Source organism: Lathamus discolor, chromosome 21, assembly GCF_037157495.1.
Source record: "Lathamus discolor isolate bLatDis1 chromosome 21, bLatDis1.hap1, whole genome shotgun sequence".
NCBI lineage: Eukaryota > Metazoa > Chordata > Aves > Psittaciformes > Psittacidae > Lathamus > Lathamus discolor.
Genome location: NC_088904.1, coordinates 2,305,550 through 2,323,869, shown reverse-complemented (window position 1 = coordinate 2,323,869; position 18,320 = coordinate 2,305,550). Strand labels below are relative to the sequence as shown.

Sequence of the window (18,320 nt, the reverse complement as noted above, 5' to 3'; positions counted from 1 at the left end):
ACCTGCTTCTTAAAAAGGTGCTTTCCATTTCTCAGCATTAAACACATCTGAGTGGTTTTTTTTTATATATGTGTTTGATCATATACTAAAAGTTAAGATGGACTCCTCAATAATAGCTAAAATATCCTAAACTAATGCCTCATTTCCTAGGTCAAAGAAGAACAAGTATGACACGGGAGTAGATGCCACCTGCAGCTACAGAGATGAGCCTTCAGGTCCCAAGTTCAACAGAGTGGTAGTTTACCATGAGCTGAGCAATATGACAAATGGCATCACCAAGATGGGACACTACAGCCTTAACAGCCAGAGCCTCTACATTGATGGTAATGAGATCACCTCAAGGCATTATTCCATACGTTGACACAGTATTTTGAAATGAGAATAAAGATTAAATGCACCTCTCAAAACAGATAAAGTAGAGGGAAAAAAAAAGACCCTGCCCGAATCACTAAGTTAAAAGTAATGAATTTAGTAACCATTCCTGATCTTCTGTGATAAAACCCCATTTGTTTAGTCCTGATGAGATATTCTTTGAACATATACCTAATAATTGTCTGTTCATTTTTTCAGATTACAATGAGCTGCATAGTTTGTCATGTAAGTATATTTAAAAACAGGTACATGTTAAAGCTACTCAGAGGCATAAGTTGATTTTGTTTCCCTCAGTTTGTCAATGCTTATAAGATCGCAGTTTGTTATCATGTTCATATGTTTTTCTGCTCTAAATGTGAAGAAAAATAATGGGTGTACTATGTCTTACAAAGATCCTGCTCTCATTTTATCTGTGTAATTTTTGTTCTTACAGTGGTAAAGTTAACAACCTCACAAAGCCCAGGACCAGTAATAGAGCAATTCACGCTGAACTTCACAATAACCAACCTCAGGTTCACAACAGACCTAAGGACATCAAGTTCTGCTAAATTCAGTTCTACTGAGAAAATAATGCAACATTATGTAAGCCCAAGTCACATTGTTTTTCACTGAAATCACCCAGTATTTTGGGTTTCCCACTCTCACAAAGACTTTTCCTTGTCAGATTGATCCCCTGCTTCAGAAGAGCAGCATTGGTCCCTATTTCACTGGCTGCAAAGTAACAGGATTCAGGTAAGCAATATAGCTGAAAGATTAACTTGAAACTTGAGAAAATGGATTTCCTTATGTTTGGCTAACACTTTAATAACAGTTCTTTTCCTTTTTCAAGAACTTGGTATTCTTTGTAATACTGTATCTCGGTGATTTCTGCATCTCATCTGAGAATCATGGACGGATTAAGAGTTTTGGGATGTTTTGTTTGGTTTTGGTTTGGTTTTCTTCTTCTGATGAAAATCAAACCAACAAAAAAAAAAAAAAAAGACAAAAACCAAACCAAAAAAGAACCAAAACACAAATCCCAGATTTTTTTAATAACTAACACAAGCCTCATGATATTCAATTCCTCAGGTCAATGAGGAATAGGGATAACACAGGAGTAGACACCATCTGCAGCTATGGAAATGGTTCCCAAGTGCCCAAGTTTAACCAAACTAAGGTTTACCAAGAACTAAAGAACATGACAAACGGCATCACCAAATTAGGAATCTATAACCTGGACAACAAGAGCCTCTATATCAATGGTAAGTGCTTGATTTTCTCATTCCTTCAGGCAACAGAGGATTTTGAGACTACCTCAGGTCTTAGGGATCACTTCAACGTAAAAAAAGTGACCTTAAGGAAAAGGTAGTCCCACTTCACTCTACTGCTTAACTTACTTATGTACATAAGCTGAAGTGTATACTTCCAAGAACATTTTCACATAGATATTTTTTTAAAATTCAATATTTATATGACATTGAAGAGTTACTTTATTTTAGTCTTGACCTCAGTCATTCACCTGCATATCAATTTATCGCCCAGTTTCTCTCCCTCCACTATTTAAACAGTGGCACATACATTTTCTCTTTGTAGTCATCACTTTTATAAAAGCACCTTGTTCTGCTTAAGCAATAGATTGTTTAATAGATTCACACCCTCAGGGACTGGTTCTGATGATTCATTCCCAAGTCATCCATTTAATCATCCCCTCTTCTCTTGCATCCCCTTAAGTGTATAGTTCTCTTATATAGTGTTTCTTGTTCATTTCTTTTCCAGGTTACACTGAGCCACTTGAGAGATCATGTAAGTGTTTTGCCAAACTTATTCCAGGGAAAATTGTCAAAGGAGTGGTACACTCAGAAAATAGGAGGGGAAGAGATTCTTCAGTATCTTTGAACTGGGCTAGGATTTGGAATGTCTTTGAAAGTGAAGGTAACTTTTTTTCCATGCCAAGATCATAATCCTTCTCCCCTTTGATTATAGCTCTGAGCATAACCACTGCACGGAGACCAACATCCAGGCTATTCACACTGAATTTCACCCTGACCAACCTGCAGTACACGGCAGATCTGGATGCACCAAGTTCCCCCAAATTCACTTCCACAGCAAAAGTTATCAACTATTATGTAAGTCTGGCTCTGGTATTGCTGTTTTGTGTTATGGTGATGAACTTCATCCGACTGCATTAAACTTGGGACATGCTTTCAAATTCTTACTTGCACCTTTTGGGTTTGTTTTATTTACAGATTGACCATCTTTTCAAAAGCAGCAGCCTAAGCTCTGTCTACACAGGATGTAAAGTGATGAGATTTAGGTAAGATTCTAGTCGTTTCTAGTCATACAAATTACACAGGGCATTCTGTAAACATCAGCAGTGTCCTCAAGAGCATGTCTGACTTTTACTTAGGTCTGGGAGACACAGGGATGACACAGGCATAGACGCTGTCTGCAGCTACAACAGCAATGCCAGTCTTGCCACGTTTGACAGAGAAAAGGTTTATCATGAGCTCAGCACCATGACAAATGGCATCACCAGACTGGGGCATTACAGCCTGGAGAAGAACAGCCTGTACATCAACGGTGAGCATTCATGAACAGTATCAAGATATGGTTTTGGGATCACGTGGAGATCAATCTTTCTTCCACTCCACTGGGGCTTGAGTACTAATGCACTTCCCCTATGGTCTGCTGGTGTTCTGTAGGTTTTGACACTGCCAAAACCAATACAGCATGATACTGCCATTCTAGAAGCTTTTCGGTGCCTTAAATCATACAATTCCTGGAGAATTTAATTGTCATATACCTATATTACTTTTGTGATATGGATAGATCTGATGTAAAAATAAATGCACTCTACCTTTTCTATTTAGGTTTCTCGCTCACAGACACAGCTATGGCCAGAAAGCCCATCTTGATTGAAGCTCCAGCCAAAACAGGCTACAGTTTGACCTTTAGAATAGTCAATGAAAACCTAACTAACCCAGACTCCCAGTCTCCAGAATACAAAGCAGCAGTGGAAAGCATCAGTAACAAGGTAAGGAGCTGCAGCTCAAATACCATGATGTCTGTACTGGTCAATTTTTACAGCAGCTGCCATAGATTCATGTCTTAATTGGAAAAATACGTCAATCAACATTTGGGAACAAAATTTTCTAGAATCTAAAACCTGAGATTGGCCTTGGAATTACCTTTGATTTGTCAGGTTACATGTGGTCTTAAAATATTCTCTCCATCCAAATATATGCACTGCAAAATGCAAGAGGTTTAGGTGATCTGTTAAATGCACTCAGCATTTCAGTCCCATCTCTTGAAGTGTATACAAATCTCTGCAAGCTCAGAGGTCAGCACATGTATATAATTTATTGCCGAGAATCCAGCACGTTCTCTTCAGCACCAATTGACCAACATATGAACCTGATAAAGCCCTAATGGAGTAGGTTTTGCTTTTTAGGTGAAGTTGTAACATTCCATACTTTGAATTCTGAGCCTGTGCTGTCTGTGAAATGTCGATCAAAATGACAGCTGTCAGTCAGCAGATTGTGCTGTTTAACACTGGCAGCTTGCTTAGATAAGACAAAAAGGCTTGCCAAGCTGGAAGTCGGATTCCATCACCAGAAGGCATAATCTGAAGTGAAAACCAACTCCCATGAAATCCTACTAGCAAAAAAAAACTGTAAAACAATCTGGTGTTTCTCCAATCTGGTGTTTCTCCAAAGTTAGGGGCCCTCCTGCTGCCCTAAAGCATCTACCATGAGACCCAGAACTCTTTCATCTTTAACATGACATTTTTATTTTAGGTGAATCAACTGTACCGTCAGAGCAACCTGCAAGACCAGTTCCTGAACTGCAGTATCACAAGGCTGAGGTCTGCAATACAATCTGACCTTGTTTGAAAGGTTGCCACACCCTGGCACCATTCCCCAGTAGCCAAGTGCCATTATCCTCTGCAGCATTCCTCCCTTCCATTCTCATGTTGGAAATGGTTTAGTTTATGTCTTAAGAGGTCATTTCCAGGCTTCCCAGAATGTGTCAGTTTGACTTTTTCCTGACTTGGTATGGGCTGTCATTTTTCTCAGTCTCAGGATTGCTGTAACTACTGATTGCCATCCTCTTCAGGAGGACCCTGCGGCCCCTGCATTCTTCCTTTCAACTTGGATTCTGCTAGCTTTTAAAAGTGGGCTTCAGGTATAGCTGTATTGTCCTACTCTAGATGGAAAGAAACTTAGACTAGGGACCCTCAGGTAAAGGCTTTAAAAAGTGCTGGTCTTACTGTATGCATGCAGTATAACCCAAGTTTGCAGAGAGAAGTAGCAGTGGTATTTCATTTGCTGTTCCTGTCAAACGGAAAAGCCTCCAAATAGTATGTTTCACATCTCACAATAGCACCACATTAGCTTAAACCACTTATAATAGCAGGAACCCTCCAGGAAACCCTTTCCCACATGAAGAATTTTTGTAATCACCAGGATATTTATCTCAGAAACTGTTTTTTTCTGGCCTACAGGGCTGGATCCATAGTGGTCGACTGCAAGTGCTTCTTCCAGTCAGCATCCACCGTCAACAGAGCTGTGGTTGAAAGGGTTTTTCAGGACAGCACTTCAAATGCAACCGGACTATGGCTGGGAAGCAGTTACCAGCTGCAAGGGTTCTCAGTAGACAGTAAGTAGATCTCAAATCACAGCTGCTCAGTTTCCACCCAGACCAACTGCTTTAGGCATTGCATATTCACAGTTCCCCAGCTTCTGGTCAATCAGAAGCATGTGTGTGGAAATAAATCTGTTACCAAGTTGAATCACTGGACTCAGGTCAGGGTCCTTTGCCTTGCGCCAGTCTTTCAATCCGATTCAGTGTAGCCCTTTGGTCCTCAATGGCTTAAGGTGTTACTCAAATAAGAAAAGGAAGTGGTAACTACTCACCATAACTCAGACATTTAGAGATAAAAGACTTTCAGCTCTTTTGAAATGTACAACTGAAATAAATGGCCTACTACATTGTTGAAGGACTGATTCAAAGGGCAGACTGGGAATTCACTGACAGATTCCTGTGCATGTTTTCCTAGTTAGAAGCCCGCAGGTCAATGCTGCGTGATAGAAAAGCCTCTGTTTCTCTCGGCTAGAATTTATACTAGCTTCTTCTCTTAATTTCCAGGCTTGGAACTAGCAATTGAGCCAGCAACTTATGAAACACCCCTCAAGACCAAGAAAGAAAACTTCAGATTAAGTTTCAGAATCTCCAACCTTCCCTACTCCCCAGAACTGCAGGACTCCAGCTCACAGATGTGCCAAGTGAACAAAGAGAAAATTGAGAAAGAGGTAAAACCAACAGCAATTCCTTGATTTCCATGTCCAAATTGAGTATTACATTTACTCAGTTTTCCTCCATTGTTTTGTTTCTTCCCATCAGCTTGATGTGCTCAGAACTAGTAGCCTGCAGGACTACTTTGCTGGCTGTACCCTTGAGAGCTTTGGGTAAGTCCTACTTGAGTCCCAAAAGAGCAGTTAGTGGAAGAGGCATTCGGAGCCACAGCATGGTCTTTATGCCTCATTACTAACCCGCGTGCTCTGGATGACACACGGGAAGCACCTTTAGTCCCTCTGTCAGTTCTTTCTTTACCACAAAAGGTTCCTGTCAAATGAGAGGTGTTTTTTTTCCATGTTAGCAGATCTATTGTCATGCGTAAACGACTCCAGAGTAAAACAAATACATTCATTCTCGTTTAACTTATTTGAATAAGCACATTAGCAAAACAATCAGCAGAAGTGACCAGCCTGAAAGCAAGCTCTCCTTTTGTGTGTCTTCTCCAACACCTCTTTAGCGGAAGAAAAAAAGCGGAGCTGATTCACTCTCTTCAAAATGCCTTACCTGGGATTAAATCAGCGGTTGATTTCACACGGCTGCATGAGTCCCTGTCTCACCCAGCGTGAACTGCAGAAACTAATCCCATGCTAATAAAGCACTGCTTAGCCATCTGCAAACCTGAGCCTGATTCTGAATCCTTCTCCCTGCCTCTGCCCTGCTCTATTTTTCTCTCCTCCCACGTTGGTGACTCTGGCTGTCATCCTCCAGGCCTGTCAGTGGGAAGACTTACACAAGTGTTGCCTCCATCTGCACGCTCACACCCGACCCCTTCTCGAATGGTTTGCAAAAGCAAGAGGTGTATGAGGAGCTGAAACTCCTGACACATGGGTTCACCAAGCTGGGCCCCAGCTATGAACTTGAAGAGCAGAGTTTGATTGTTGAAGGTGAGAGCTCCTGCAGTTACTTTGTGGGAATGCTTATTAGTTTTGTTTTAATCACCTCTAGAGTGTCCTGTTTCTCACCTGTCCTGCCCTTCATTTCCAGGTTACTCTCCAGTCAAGACAGATGAACAGCCTGAAAGATCTGGTAAGTGCTTTTTGGGGATACTGAATACTTAAACTACAGGAAATTAGCATTACATACCTTGAAATGGAGATTAGACCCATGCAAGAGCCCAGAAGCTTACTCCTGGTAGGCTGGCAGCAAACAGCAAGGTCCCATCAGAGCCAGCCAGCCTGAGGACAGGCAAAAGCAATACAATTTGGGAAGCGGTTTTAAAGGTCTGGCACAAAAGTTTGTTTAGAATTGCAGTATTTACTAGAGATCCAGGTGCAGTGCCACAAGCATAGCCACAGCCCCAGAGCTAACCGTAAACAGGAGAAAGAAACACAAGTTCTCAGTTGCTTTTCCAGGCACCACAAACATGCTGACTAAAGTAACTTCAGCTTTTGCAGACATCCTTAGCCCCGTCCCCTTCCCAAAAAGGCTCTATCCAGCAGCTAAGAGGGAACTTTGTCCCTCTGAACATCCCTGAAATCATCTGAGGGCTCTGACATACACTGAGGTGACATTTAAAGTTGTAGATCCTTTAGGGGGCCTATAAGGATGCTGAGGAGGGACTCTTCACTAGGGACTGTAGTGGTAGGACAAGGGGTAACGGGTTAAAACTTAAACAGGAGAAGTTTAGATTGGATCTAAGGAGGAAATTCTTTCCTGTTAGGGTGGTGAGGCACTGGAATGGGTTTCCCAAGGAAGTTGTGAATGCTCCATCCCTGGCAGTGTTCAAGGCCAGGTTGGACAAAGCCTTGGGTGGGATGGTTTAGTGTGAGGTGTCCCTGCCCATGTCAGGGGAGCTGGAACTCGATGATCTTAAGGTCCTTTCCAATCCTTTCCAACCCTTTCCAACCATAACTATTCTACGATTCTGTGATTCTGTCCTTAGACCCTCACTCCATTTAATCAAAGTTTCTTTATGTCCCACCCAGTCTGTCATTGCTGGGGCACATTTGCCCTGTAGCCGAGGGAGGCCAGATGCTCTTTCAGCAATATTGCCTCACCTATGCACTGTAGAGTACTTCTGAACTTTGCCAGGGCAAGATCTCCCTCTGTGTCCTATGTATAGGAGTCCAGCAAAACCCTGATGTGCTCTTATTTTGCCTTTGCAGGGCTACAGTTCTGGGCAATTATCCTCATCTGCATTTCCATCCTGCTTGGCTTCATTCTCCTCCTCTTGTTATGCTTCCTGGTAAGTGGTCCCTTTGCTGCCCTACCTCTAATGGCTCTGGCAGTGGAGTACCTGACATGCACGGTAACAGCAAACGGCATTCCAAATCCTCCTTCAGTTCCTGCCAGCTCTTCCAAGGACTTGTGCACAAGAGGATGGGGAAGGGTATTTATAGTCAGCTAAGTAGATTTCTAGAAAGGAAGCAGTGGATCATGAGTGAAACTCCTCTGCAGAGAGAAAAATCTATACTCAAAGGCCAACAGCAAGATGACAAGCAGGTTGAATTAGGGGATCTCCTGCAGCATTTCTTAAACCTCATCCCTGTTCAACTGTCTGAAGAATGATCTGGTTAGAGGCGAGGGAGCGTCGATGACAGTTTTGATAACCTGCAGGGATCACATCCTGAATTTTGTATTCAGTGCTCTTAACATACAGACTGTAGCAGCCTCGCAGGGCCATGTCCCAGCTGCAGGACAGATCCTCTTCTGATCTCTAGTGTTGATTTGGTGGGGAACAGCATCTTAATAGCACCATTTCAAAGGTAGCTTTGTTTGCTTTGCATCAGCTAGGAGAGAACAGCTAACCCTACACAGAACATGGGTTACTGTCCATAGAGGTTCAGGATTAAAAATGACAGTCAGCAAGATTTAGGAGAGGAAAAAACTCAGATTCAAAGCTGGGGGTTGTGCTAGTGTTTGCCTAGGCAGCTTCAGGCAAATGTCTTATTCATAGAGTCCCTCCATCACCACCTGGCAACGTGGTTTGGGGGCATCTCATGAAGGCAAGCTGCAGACTCATGTTTTACCATTAACATTGTTCTGTTCCCACCAGATTGTCTTTTGCCTAAGAAGAAAGTCACATCTCTACCAGGTTCAACAAGGCATGTACGGGGTGTACTTCCCACATCTGAGCACAAGGAAAGTGCATTGACATGACAGTCTGTCCTCACAGACCTGCTTTGATCCACTGATGAAGGAAAAATATTTATAAGTACTAGAAAAATGTTTCTTTAATAAATTATGTTTAGCATTTTCTCTTGTCTTGAGGCAATCCTTGCATTATAACCACAACTGTTTTCATACTAGGGGAAACTGCCAACAATGCAGAAGTCAAGGAAAACATTTCTTTAAAGCACTGCTGTATTTCACACAAATGTTACACAGCCAACAGGAAATAAAAGACTACCAAAAAGCAGAAAATATACACTACCAGGAACTGCAGCTTGCAAGGCCCTTCAGTGATGGCAGCTTTCTAAAAAAGGCTTAAAAATTCGACTACTTCATAGATTTTGGGGGATTTATACTGTAGACTGAAAGATTTTACCTAGATTTTAGCTTTTCTCCAATTTATCTTTTAAAATGTAAATACTGTAAATCAAGGCCAGGTTGGATAGGGCTTGGAGCAACCTGCTTTAGTGGAAGGTGTCTCTACCCGTGGCAGGGGGTTGGAACTGGATGAGCTTTAAGGTCCCTTCCAACCCAAACCATTCCATGATTCTATGATTTCATACATTTAAAATTATGTCAAGAGATTACGTAAAGACACGTTGTTAAATCTGAGTGATACAGTCACCTGTATCTTTTGAGACTGATACTGATTTCAGGTGAATAAATGCCGCTCACTGCCGTGAAGCTGTAGCTCCTTGTATTTCCTCTGTGGCAACGCTTTTCATCCCAAATCAAAAACTATGTTTACTGAAATCCATGAACTTCTGCTTCTTGGTTGTCAACCCATAGTACAGTGTCTGATGTTAGTGATGAGGACTTTCTGCTGCCCCTCCAGACTACCTGAGCCAGACAGACTTGCCTGAGAATGCCTATTACATCCCTTAATCTCAGAGCACTGGAGATGGTGCTGATCTCTAGGTAGTTGTTCGATACTATCATTAGATGAAACTTCTGCTGAAAGTGAAAGCACCAGCGTTAGAATTAATGAAAAAACCATGATTAGTCATTAATCCTTCCACTGCAGGCAATGTTTCCACTCAATCAAACCAGCATTTCACTTTCAAAGTAAAGCTGCTCAGTGGCAGGCTGGACCATATTGTCCCCCAGGTCAGGTTCCTTAGTGCAGAGTGGAGTTACCTACACAGAGGATTAGAAACCCCGCTGTTCAATCAAACAAAGGTTTTTCCAAGCACCTATTATTATGTCAGCAGCACCAGATGAAAAGCTTTCAGACCTACTTGCGAAAGGCAAGTTTCCATGCCACCCAGTGCACTGTGGCTGCAACAGCCATTGCATGACCAAAAGGTTGTGAAGGGAAAGGACTTCCCAGCACAGGCTCTGACTTCACCTAGGTCTTAGCTTTTCTTCAATTTACCTTTTTAAATGTAATACTGTAAATCAAGGCCAGGTTGGACGGGGCTTGGAGCAAGCTGCTCTAGTGGAAGGTGTCCCTGGAACTGGGTGAGCTTTAAGGTCTGTTCCAACACAAACCAGTCTGGGATTCTATGAAACGTGCCCTTCCGCACAGCTGCAGCCACTCATGCTGAGCATCCCCCTCTCCCTGGCACAGCCACCACCACTCAGTGGCAGCACAGGATGCCCCACACACATCCAACCCCACACACCTTTGCCACCATGGGCAGCCACCAGCACTGACAGCATGGATAGGAGAGTCAAACCCCAGCCCTGCCAGATGGTGTATATACCTAACACCCGAAACTACAGAGCCATAACTAAAGCTGAGAAACACTGAGGAAGGGGCACCAAGACAACTGAGAGGGAAGAAAGGGACCGAGAAAGCAGCAGCAGCTTGGAGGGAGAAAGGGCCAACCTCCAGAACAGTATGGGGATGGCTGGTGCTCATGAGCCTCTCTGTGGGGCTGCTTTCCAAGAGGAAGGAGCCCTCACATGCCACAGTGCCTCTCAGCATCCTGTATGCGATGTTGCAATGCGTTGTGTGTTATGGTTGGACACCTGCCCACGTTTGCTATGGAGCTGCTGCTTCCAAAAGGCCCCTGGCAAAGCTGCTGGGACCCGGCCAGCTCAGCAGTGACGCAGGAGGCTCAGACTCTGGCCCCAGGCAGAGACTGGGGCTGGGCGACAGCAGGCAAAGAGGCTCAGCTTGACCTCAGGGATCTGCCCAGGACCTGATTTCATCAACGCCTGCCTTCAGCATCCCCCTCTGTGGTTGCTTCCTCTCAGCACCACCTTTGGCTTCCCATTGCCCCTCCTCTCCCCTTGCACTGCAGATGCACCCGGGCTGCTCCTCAGCATTTCTGTCCTTGTACTTGTCTTCACGCTGGAACTTGATGATAAGGTCCTTTCCAACCCTAACTACTCTATGACTCTATGTAGCTCAGCCCAGAGTCCCTGCTGCTACCAGTGGGGGATCCTGGCATCTGGCAGCTCCCAATCATCTCTCTTCCCAGCATGTGGTTGGGTGGACTTACCCAGAACTGCCTTGGTAATTGCTGCTTAGTAAGAGACAGTTTTTCAGTCTCCTTTTCAGCTCTTTAAACATTTTGTGCTGGAAACAAGCCTGAGCTGCAGCGATAAAAGATTCAGCTGCTTCTCATCATTCACCCCATCAAATCCTGATCTGTTTGGCTTTTAACAGAGAGAAAAGTGCTCCATCTGCTTTGGAAACAGTCACCAAAAAACCCTTTGTGCAGCATGGGCACCATTCAACAAGGGCACACATTCAGATACCTCTTTAACCTGTTCTCAGCATCAACCCAGCACCGTTTCCCCGCAGGAGAACTCAACCATTTCCACACCCCCAGCAGAGCACTGCCTCCACAGTGGAGTCACAGCCCCACCACCAGCCTGAGGCACAGGCTCGGAGGTGATGCTGAAACCCTGCAATAAACCACCTGGTCCTCAGCCTTATCTGTGCTCTGCTGCCTCCCTGCCACCCTCATGGCCCCAAGGTGCATGTGGTCACTTCTCCACCCCCAAAACCTCCTGAAGTTCCCACAGGATGTGGTGGAAGGAACGTGGGAAGACTATGGGATGCTGCAGGGATGCGGGAGGGATGCTGCAGGGATGCAGGAGGGATGCTGCAGGGATGCGGGAGGGATGCTGCAGGGATGCGGGAGGGATGCTGCAGGGATGCGGGAGGGACGCTGCAGCGATGCAAGAGGGATGCTGCAGCGATGCAGGAGGGATGCCACAGGGATGCTGCAGGCAATCTGCAGAAATGCTTCAGGGATGGTGCAGAAATATGGGAGGGCTGCAGGAGGGATGCCACCGGGGTGCTGCAGGGATGCAGGAGGCATCTTGCAGGGCACTTTCCCACAGCTCTCTGACAAGCAAAGGGTGTTCGGCTCTCAAATTGACTCAAAGTGGCCACTTCATTTCCCCTGAAACTTTCCAGAGAAAAGTTCATATCTCACCAGAAACCCGGGCTACGGATGCTGGGCTGCTGGGAGGAACAAGCCAACAGCAGCATCGCTGGCCTGGGTCAGCTGCTGGCTGCTGCTTCCCCAAGGATGCACTCAAGGATGGGGCTGCGCCATGTGCCCAGTGCAGCTGCAGCCACAGTCCAGTGTCCTGCAGAGCAAAGAGCTGCACCTTTGTTTCCTGTGACCTGAAAGGGGAAACACAAGGGGATGAGGCACAACCCAGGGCTGCTATTCTGCATCCCTCGTATCAGCTGAAAAATCAAACACTTTGCTTTCAGCCTATACCTTTTTCTGTTAAAGGCTTAACAGAGGGGCAGGACTCTGGTTAACTTTGTGGTGAGCACAGCCCTCTTGAGCAGGTATTGCAGCAGCCCACAAAACAGCTGTCACATCTGCAGTGGTTTTAGCCCAGCAAATCCACCCACCTCCTCTTTGTGCTCAGCAAAAACCCAGAGGAGCAGCATCTTTCTCTCCCAATTCACCCCCAGTGCAGATCAGGGTGATGGAGAGTGGAAAGGCAGAGATCAACTGCCCTCTGCAGCCACTGCCTACACTCACAGAGGCAGCTTTTCTGCCTTCTCCTTGGTATCTCCTGCAGGTAGCTGGGCTCTGCCATCACTGCCACCACCTTGGTCCTGCCAGCACAGAGCACAGCCACCCAACAGGGAAGAAGTTGCTTGGTGGTTAATAAGACACCTTCTGGTCACCCTTTTACCTTCCCAGAGGCACTTTCTGACACCCATCAGCTTTTTCCCCATGAAGGAGGATGGGTCCTTTCATCAGCTTGAGTGTTGGGGAAGAGGCTCCATGGCAGCAGTGATTGCGCAGGGGCTTTCAGGGAGGGTGTGAGCTAAAGAGCTGTCAGAGCCCTCCCGGACCATGGCCACTTTTCACCCCTGCTCCTGTGTTAAGATCTGCCTTCTGCCTGCCAGTGCTGTGTGAGGCCTGGGGTGGCACAGCCTGTGCGTGTCAATGGCTGATGTTCTGCAGATGTGCAAAGTTACCTGTGACTTTGGGGGGTGCCTGGGAGATTGGCACAGTCCAGCAGATGCGAAGGACTGGTGCTGAGCTCCAGGGTACCGGCTGGTTGCAACTGGGGGACAACCTCACCGGGCAGCGATGGACATGGCTTCTTTGTGCCGAAGGGATCGGTGCAGCTCAGGCTTCTCCTGAGCCCTTTTTGGTGATATAAAGCAAATATGACATGAACAAGTCAGCCTCTGGCCTCAGGACCTGAAAGGGACAGGTCAACCCGCCCTGCTCGGTGCTGGAGCCCTATGTTCTTCAGTCGCAGCAGCGTGCCAGGACTCCATGTGTGTGATTTAGTAGGACATAAAATCCCCTCATCTGCCTTTTCAGGAAAGTAAGGGACCAGGAAGAACGGGACGGTTTGGTTCTGAGGTTAAGCAAAACACTGCGGTTATTTAGTGGAAAGTCTTTTTCTGCTGCAATCTCATTCTCATGCCATGCTGGTTTTTCTTGCTGTATTAAAGAAATGCAGTGAGTGTGGGAGGTGTGAACTAATGCTACCGCACCAGGAAGGTGATGATGGTCTGACATCTCATAATGATGTTCATCAGACTCTCTGCTCAACAGGGGTGTGAACGAGTACAGTGGAAAAAAAGGGACATAATTGGTCTTTAAAGAAAAAACCCAAACCAAATAGCTGTGAGACAACCTCATCAGTAAATGCTATTTAAGAGCACAGACATTTGCCTCTTCTCTCCCGGGGCAAGTGTTAACCTTTAAACGCAACCTTTCCACTCCCTTCCCTTTCACTCATGTTTTCTCCTCCATCTGCTCCCCATTTTCCAAAATCACTTGCATTTCCCCACCAAGAGCCCGGAGCTGTCGAGTGCTGCTGCACCGAGAGCTGCTCTGTCCTCACCCACCACCACCCCATCCCTGCACTGCCAGGGGCTTTGAGGCAGGACTGGCGTTATTTGGCAGGCAGCAAAACTTCCCTGTGATTTGTACACACACTTGGCTTGGACATGAGCCTCACATCTCGTCATTCCTGGGCCAGGGAGGTGGCTAGAGCTGAACCTCCTCATACAAGTGGAGAGCTGGCCTTGAGCATCAACCTCGGTTACACGCAGATGGCTGTCCTGTTGTTATGGGCTCCTGCACACACAGAAGCCGCTTCCCTGCTTGGAGAGGTTTTTCTCAGCTGCAGCAGAGACCTGTTGGTGTGGCTGTCCTGGTGCTGAGCCCGGTGGGAGGTTTCTTGAGGGAGGGCGACTCCTGTCCACACCATCACTTTCCATCCTGGCTGCAAAGGCAAGGACAAGAAGAGCAGGAGCAGGGATGTGGCGCCTTGAACAAGAGACAATGGGGGAATGCAGCTCGCTGCTTTCCAGAGAGCATCTCATGAGTGGACTTCACACCTTTTCATGCACCCTTCCGCTCCCTCCGCAGGGTCAGGCAGCTTACACCGGCTCCGGGTTTGCCCCTTGGTCTGTGCCACAGCAGAGACACAACAAACAGGAAGCGTTGCTCATTTCCTAGTCATCTTCAGATGAACTATGCCCACAGAAAGTCACCTTTGGGCACCTGCAGATTTAAACCCATCAGGGTCATCTCACAGCAGGTCCTGGGGGATACACCCCTCACTCTGAGCACCAAACCCATCACCAAACCCATCCTACATAGTGTGGTGAACTGATCTACCCCCAGCTCTGCTGCCACAGCCAGGCTGCTGCCTGCACCCCGCATCTCTTGCTGCATCCATAAATGGCTGCAGGCACATGCACAGTGGTGAGAAGAGCTGGTCCAGCAGTGACAGGGAAGGGCAGGAGCAGGGGGGAGGCAATTTCTTCTAGAGAAATAATTTGTAAGCCACCTTCTTGCTGTCCCTACCAGTTCGAGGGGAAGAGAGGACAGAGGGAATAGGACAGGAAATCAAACTACTTGTGGTTTCTTTTCATCACTGCATCAAGTTTCACACCTGAAGAGTGGTTGCAGCACTCTGGTTTCCCTTCATGCCAGTGAGTACAGCAGAGCTGCCCACCTCATGCTGCAGCCCAGAGGGTCTGGCCTCAGCAGCTGCCAACATGAAGGTCTGAACGCTTCTCTGCACTGATCTCAGCAGCGAAGTGCAAGAGATGGACAGTCAGGAGGGTTTATCCCCGAGGGTTATCAGCATAAAAGGTGCTGAGCTGGAGGAAAGCACACCTATGGACAAAAGAATTGGAAAGATGCATTCCCCACAGCCTGCTCAACCTGTGCCCTTCATTGCAGCTCACTGTGCTCCTGCTGAACAGCACTTGTCTCCACGGGATGTATTTATCGCTCTGGCTGTCCCTGAGGAGGAAAGTTAGGTGCAGAATCAGTCCCAACAGACAGGCAACACATTTTGCAGCTTCTAGAAACAGATTTATTAGGCACAACGTGTTGATACACCTCCACAGTTTAGATGACCCATTGTACAGCTCACGTTCAGAGCCCTCTTTTCCAAACCAGTCTGACAGACTATTACATCCCATGTCAGGTACTATGGTTTGTCCTTTTACACAGTCTCATTATTGGTGCAGTTCTTTATTAGCCACAAAATAGTTTCTAGAAAACAACTCTTGACAATTCTCTTCATTGTCCAGAACATGAAATTCTAGTGGGAATAGTGCAACACAAAAAGGATCGGGGTAGTTCTGTGAGCAGCAGAACAGCAAAGAGGAGACTTCCAGGGATCTGAGCTTGAGCTCCCAGTGTTGTCTCTGGTTTCCAGCAGGGCTGAGCAGGCAAATGCAGCTTTCTACAAGTCTATGCATGAAAATGCGCTGGGGCAGAGGAGAGCAATTTGTAGCTGCTTATTTTCTTCGAGATTAGGTTGGTTTTGTCCAACATGCCAAAAAATGTTTAGAGCTAACAGACAGAAACATCAGAACTACGTTAGCCTCCTTTCTTTAGGAAAAAGGACAAAACACGACAGGATCGCTGAGGACAAGAAGTTATGGCTGTACTTAGAATACATCTCTGAAAACTATCTTCTGGTTGTAGATTGAGTTGACTGAGGAACAGTATGAAATAGGCTTTATTGAGGCTACTGCTCACTGAGGCTCAACTGGCTTTCAGTTCAATGAATGAAGCTACAGCTCAAGATGCCTCCTCCCTTACGTAGCCCTGACCTATGTGGTCGGCTGGGTTGAAGCTCTCCAGCTGTATCACACCTCCTCCACACTCACCGTGGCTGCAGTGCAGGCTTTATCAAAGGCTAAGCAGTCAGAAGGCAGGATGGACAGGGCAAGCATCCCAGCAGATACTTTGTGGTAGGGGGTTGGAACTAAATCATCCTCAAAGTCACTTCCAACCCAAACCAGTCTATGATTCTGTGAGTACATACACTATGTGGAGCATGCACTTAGGTAAAAGGGTGTAAAATGTTTTAAAAGGAGGAAGGAGCTGAACCCAAATGCATTAGATAAAAATCAAAGTCTGGAGATGTGGAAAAGAGCAGCCTCCTTAGACAGATGGAAACCCTTGTTGCCAGGAATAGCTAGAACCAATGTGAAGATTATGTTAGAAATGTCTTAGCATAGACACTTCTTGAATGCTTGGGGATGGAGCAGAAGCACCACGTGGGACCCAAGTAAGAGCTTGCCCAGCCTGAAAGCAGGTCCCCACTTTGCTGACGCTTCCCAGCACATCTCAGTGTACAAATTTGACAGGAGGGAGCATTTCCCACAGCCCAGCTGGTAGAGTTATAGCCATAAAGGAATATACATATACCCCTTATATCCATAAAGGGACACACCTGCAGAAGATGTTAGACATCTCCCTCCCTGCCCTGGTCATTGCACACTTCTACATCCCCTCCTTCTTTCACAGAAGTGAAATCATGCCCCCATGGGCAGATGAAGATTAACTGTTTCCACCAATAGCTTCTCACGTCAAGCAATTAAGACTTCAGGCACATTTGTGAAGATGAAGGCAACAACGAAGCAAAGGTAATTAAAACGGTTGCTACCCCAAGCAGTTGTTGTGTTACATGGGTACCACCTCTACTGTCTTAGCCTCTTCCTGCCGCAGATTTTAGCTTGGTTTGTAAGCAGAGCAGCTGTGTGAAAGTCATACTTACACAACAACTGCAGGGTCTGGCAGGTCTCACCCAGCAAGATGGGCATCGTGGCCAGCTCCAGTTGTGCTGTAGTGATGCAGCCCAGACCTATAAACCCCCCTACCATTTATGCAAAGCAAGGAAGATTACTTCCCTCTTTTGAAGCATAAGATATTTTCCTCCCACCCCTTCCTTCCAAACCCTTCATGTCTTTGGAAGGTCTTGGCCCCACAGTGGGCCATTCCTCCGCTACCTCAGTGGGAGTCCAGGCCACTCTCCTCCAAGCTGCTGAGGGCTTTGGTCTTAATACGGAGCTTGTGAGGTAGGGCAGTGTAGCTTCGGCCCTTCAGGCGATCTTCTGAAGGGCATGGCAGGCTGCATGGCTGTAGAGGAAAGGTTTTGGGCACTTGTTGCTCATCATCTTCATCTGAGACAGTTGTGCTGCTTCCTTTGCTCACCTCGGCTAGACTGGGGGACGGGCACAAGAAGCAGGCGCTGCCTGAAAAAGGCAAATGGAAGGCATATTTGTCTGGGCAGTGGTAACTGGGGAATGGAGAGCAAACTGTGGATGCGAAGGATGCATCAAGCCTCAGAGGCTCCTGAAGGCCTGGTGTGTCCATGGGAGCTGGCTCGGAGTCACAGCCAAGGATGGTACTGGATGGGCCAAAGGTTTTGACAGAAAGGTCTGCTGGCTCCAGCACCTTTGGCACGAAGCTCTTTGCTGTGAAGAAGCAGGGCTCGCCAGCGAAGGGCTCTGCCTCGAGGTGCGGGGAGGCTGCTCTGTGCCCTCTGAAATAAACTCCCAGGAAATCCTGGAGGGAGCGACTCTGGTAGGTGCTGGTGTCTGGGCTGACGAGCCCAAAGCGCAGCTTCAGCGACAGCAGCTCTGTCCTGAGGATGGAGTTCTCCTCGCTGAGAGCGACGAGCTGGCTCTCCATGGCAAAGTCATTGAGGCGCCTCTTCTGCCGGGAGCGCTTGGCAGCCTCGTTGTTCTTGCGCCTCTTCTCCCAGTACATGGTGTCCTTCTTGTCATCCGGCATGAA

The 18,320-nt window shown here is 46.6% G+C and overlaps 1 protein-coding gene and 1 long non-coding RNA gene across 2 annotated transcripts; both read left to right on the top strand.

Moving 5' to 3' along the window:
* Nucleotides 1-260: 260 nt before the first annotated feature.
* LOC136024446 (uncharacterized) lies at nt 261-835 on the top strand. Its single transcript, XR_010616830.1, has 3 exons — nt 261-323; nt 571-597; nt 806-835. It is a non-coding gene; the product is annotated as an uncharacterized LOC136024446 (long non-coding RNA).
* A 2,032-nt stretch (nt 836-2,867) lies between these two features.
* LOC136003383 (mucin-16-like) lies at nt 2,868-8,803 on the top strand. Its single transcript, XM_065658996.1, has 10 exons — nt 2,868-2,931; nt 3,222-3,385; nt 4,149-4,216; nt 4,856-5,010; nt 5,500-5,663; nt 5,755-5,819; nt 6,418-6,593; nt 6,694-6,735; nt 7,815-7,894; nt 8,705-8,803. The coding sequence occupies exons 1-10, from the start codon at nt 2,868-2,870 to the stop codon at nt 8,801-8,803; spliced, it is 1,077 nt and encodes a 358-aa protein (XP_065515068.1).
* The last annotated feature ends 9,517 nt before the right edge of the window (nt 8,804-18,320 follow it).

What these genes read in the sequence shown, in the direction of transcription:
- LOC136003383 (XM_065658996.1), top strand. Translation starts at nt 2,868, where the DNA reads ATGACAAATGGCATCACCAGACTGGGGCATTACAGCCTGGAGAAGAAC. An exon ending in GAACAGCCTGTACATCAACG is followed by an intron (nt 2,932 to 3,221) that starts GTGAGCATTCAT and finishes TTTTCTATTTAG; the next exon opens with GTTTCTCGCTCACAGACACA. An exon ending in TGGAAAGCATCAGTAACAAG is followed by an intron (nt 3,386 to 4,148) that starts GTAAGGAGCTGC and finishes TTTTTATTTTAG; the next exon opens with GTGAATCAACTGTACCGTCA.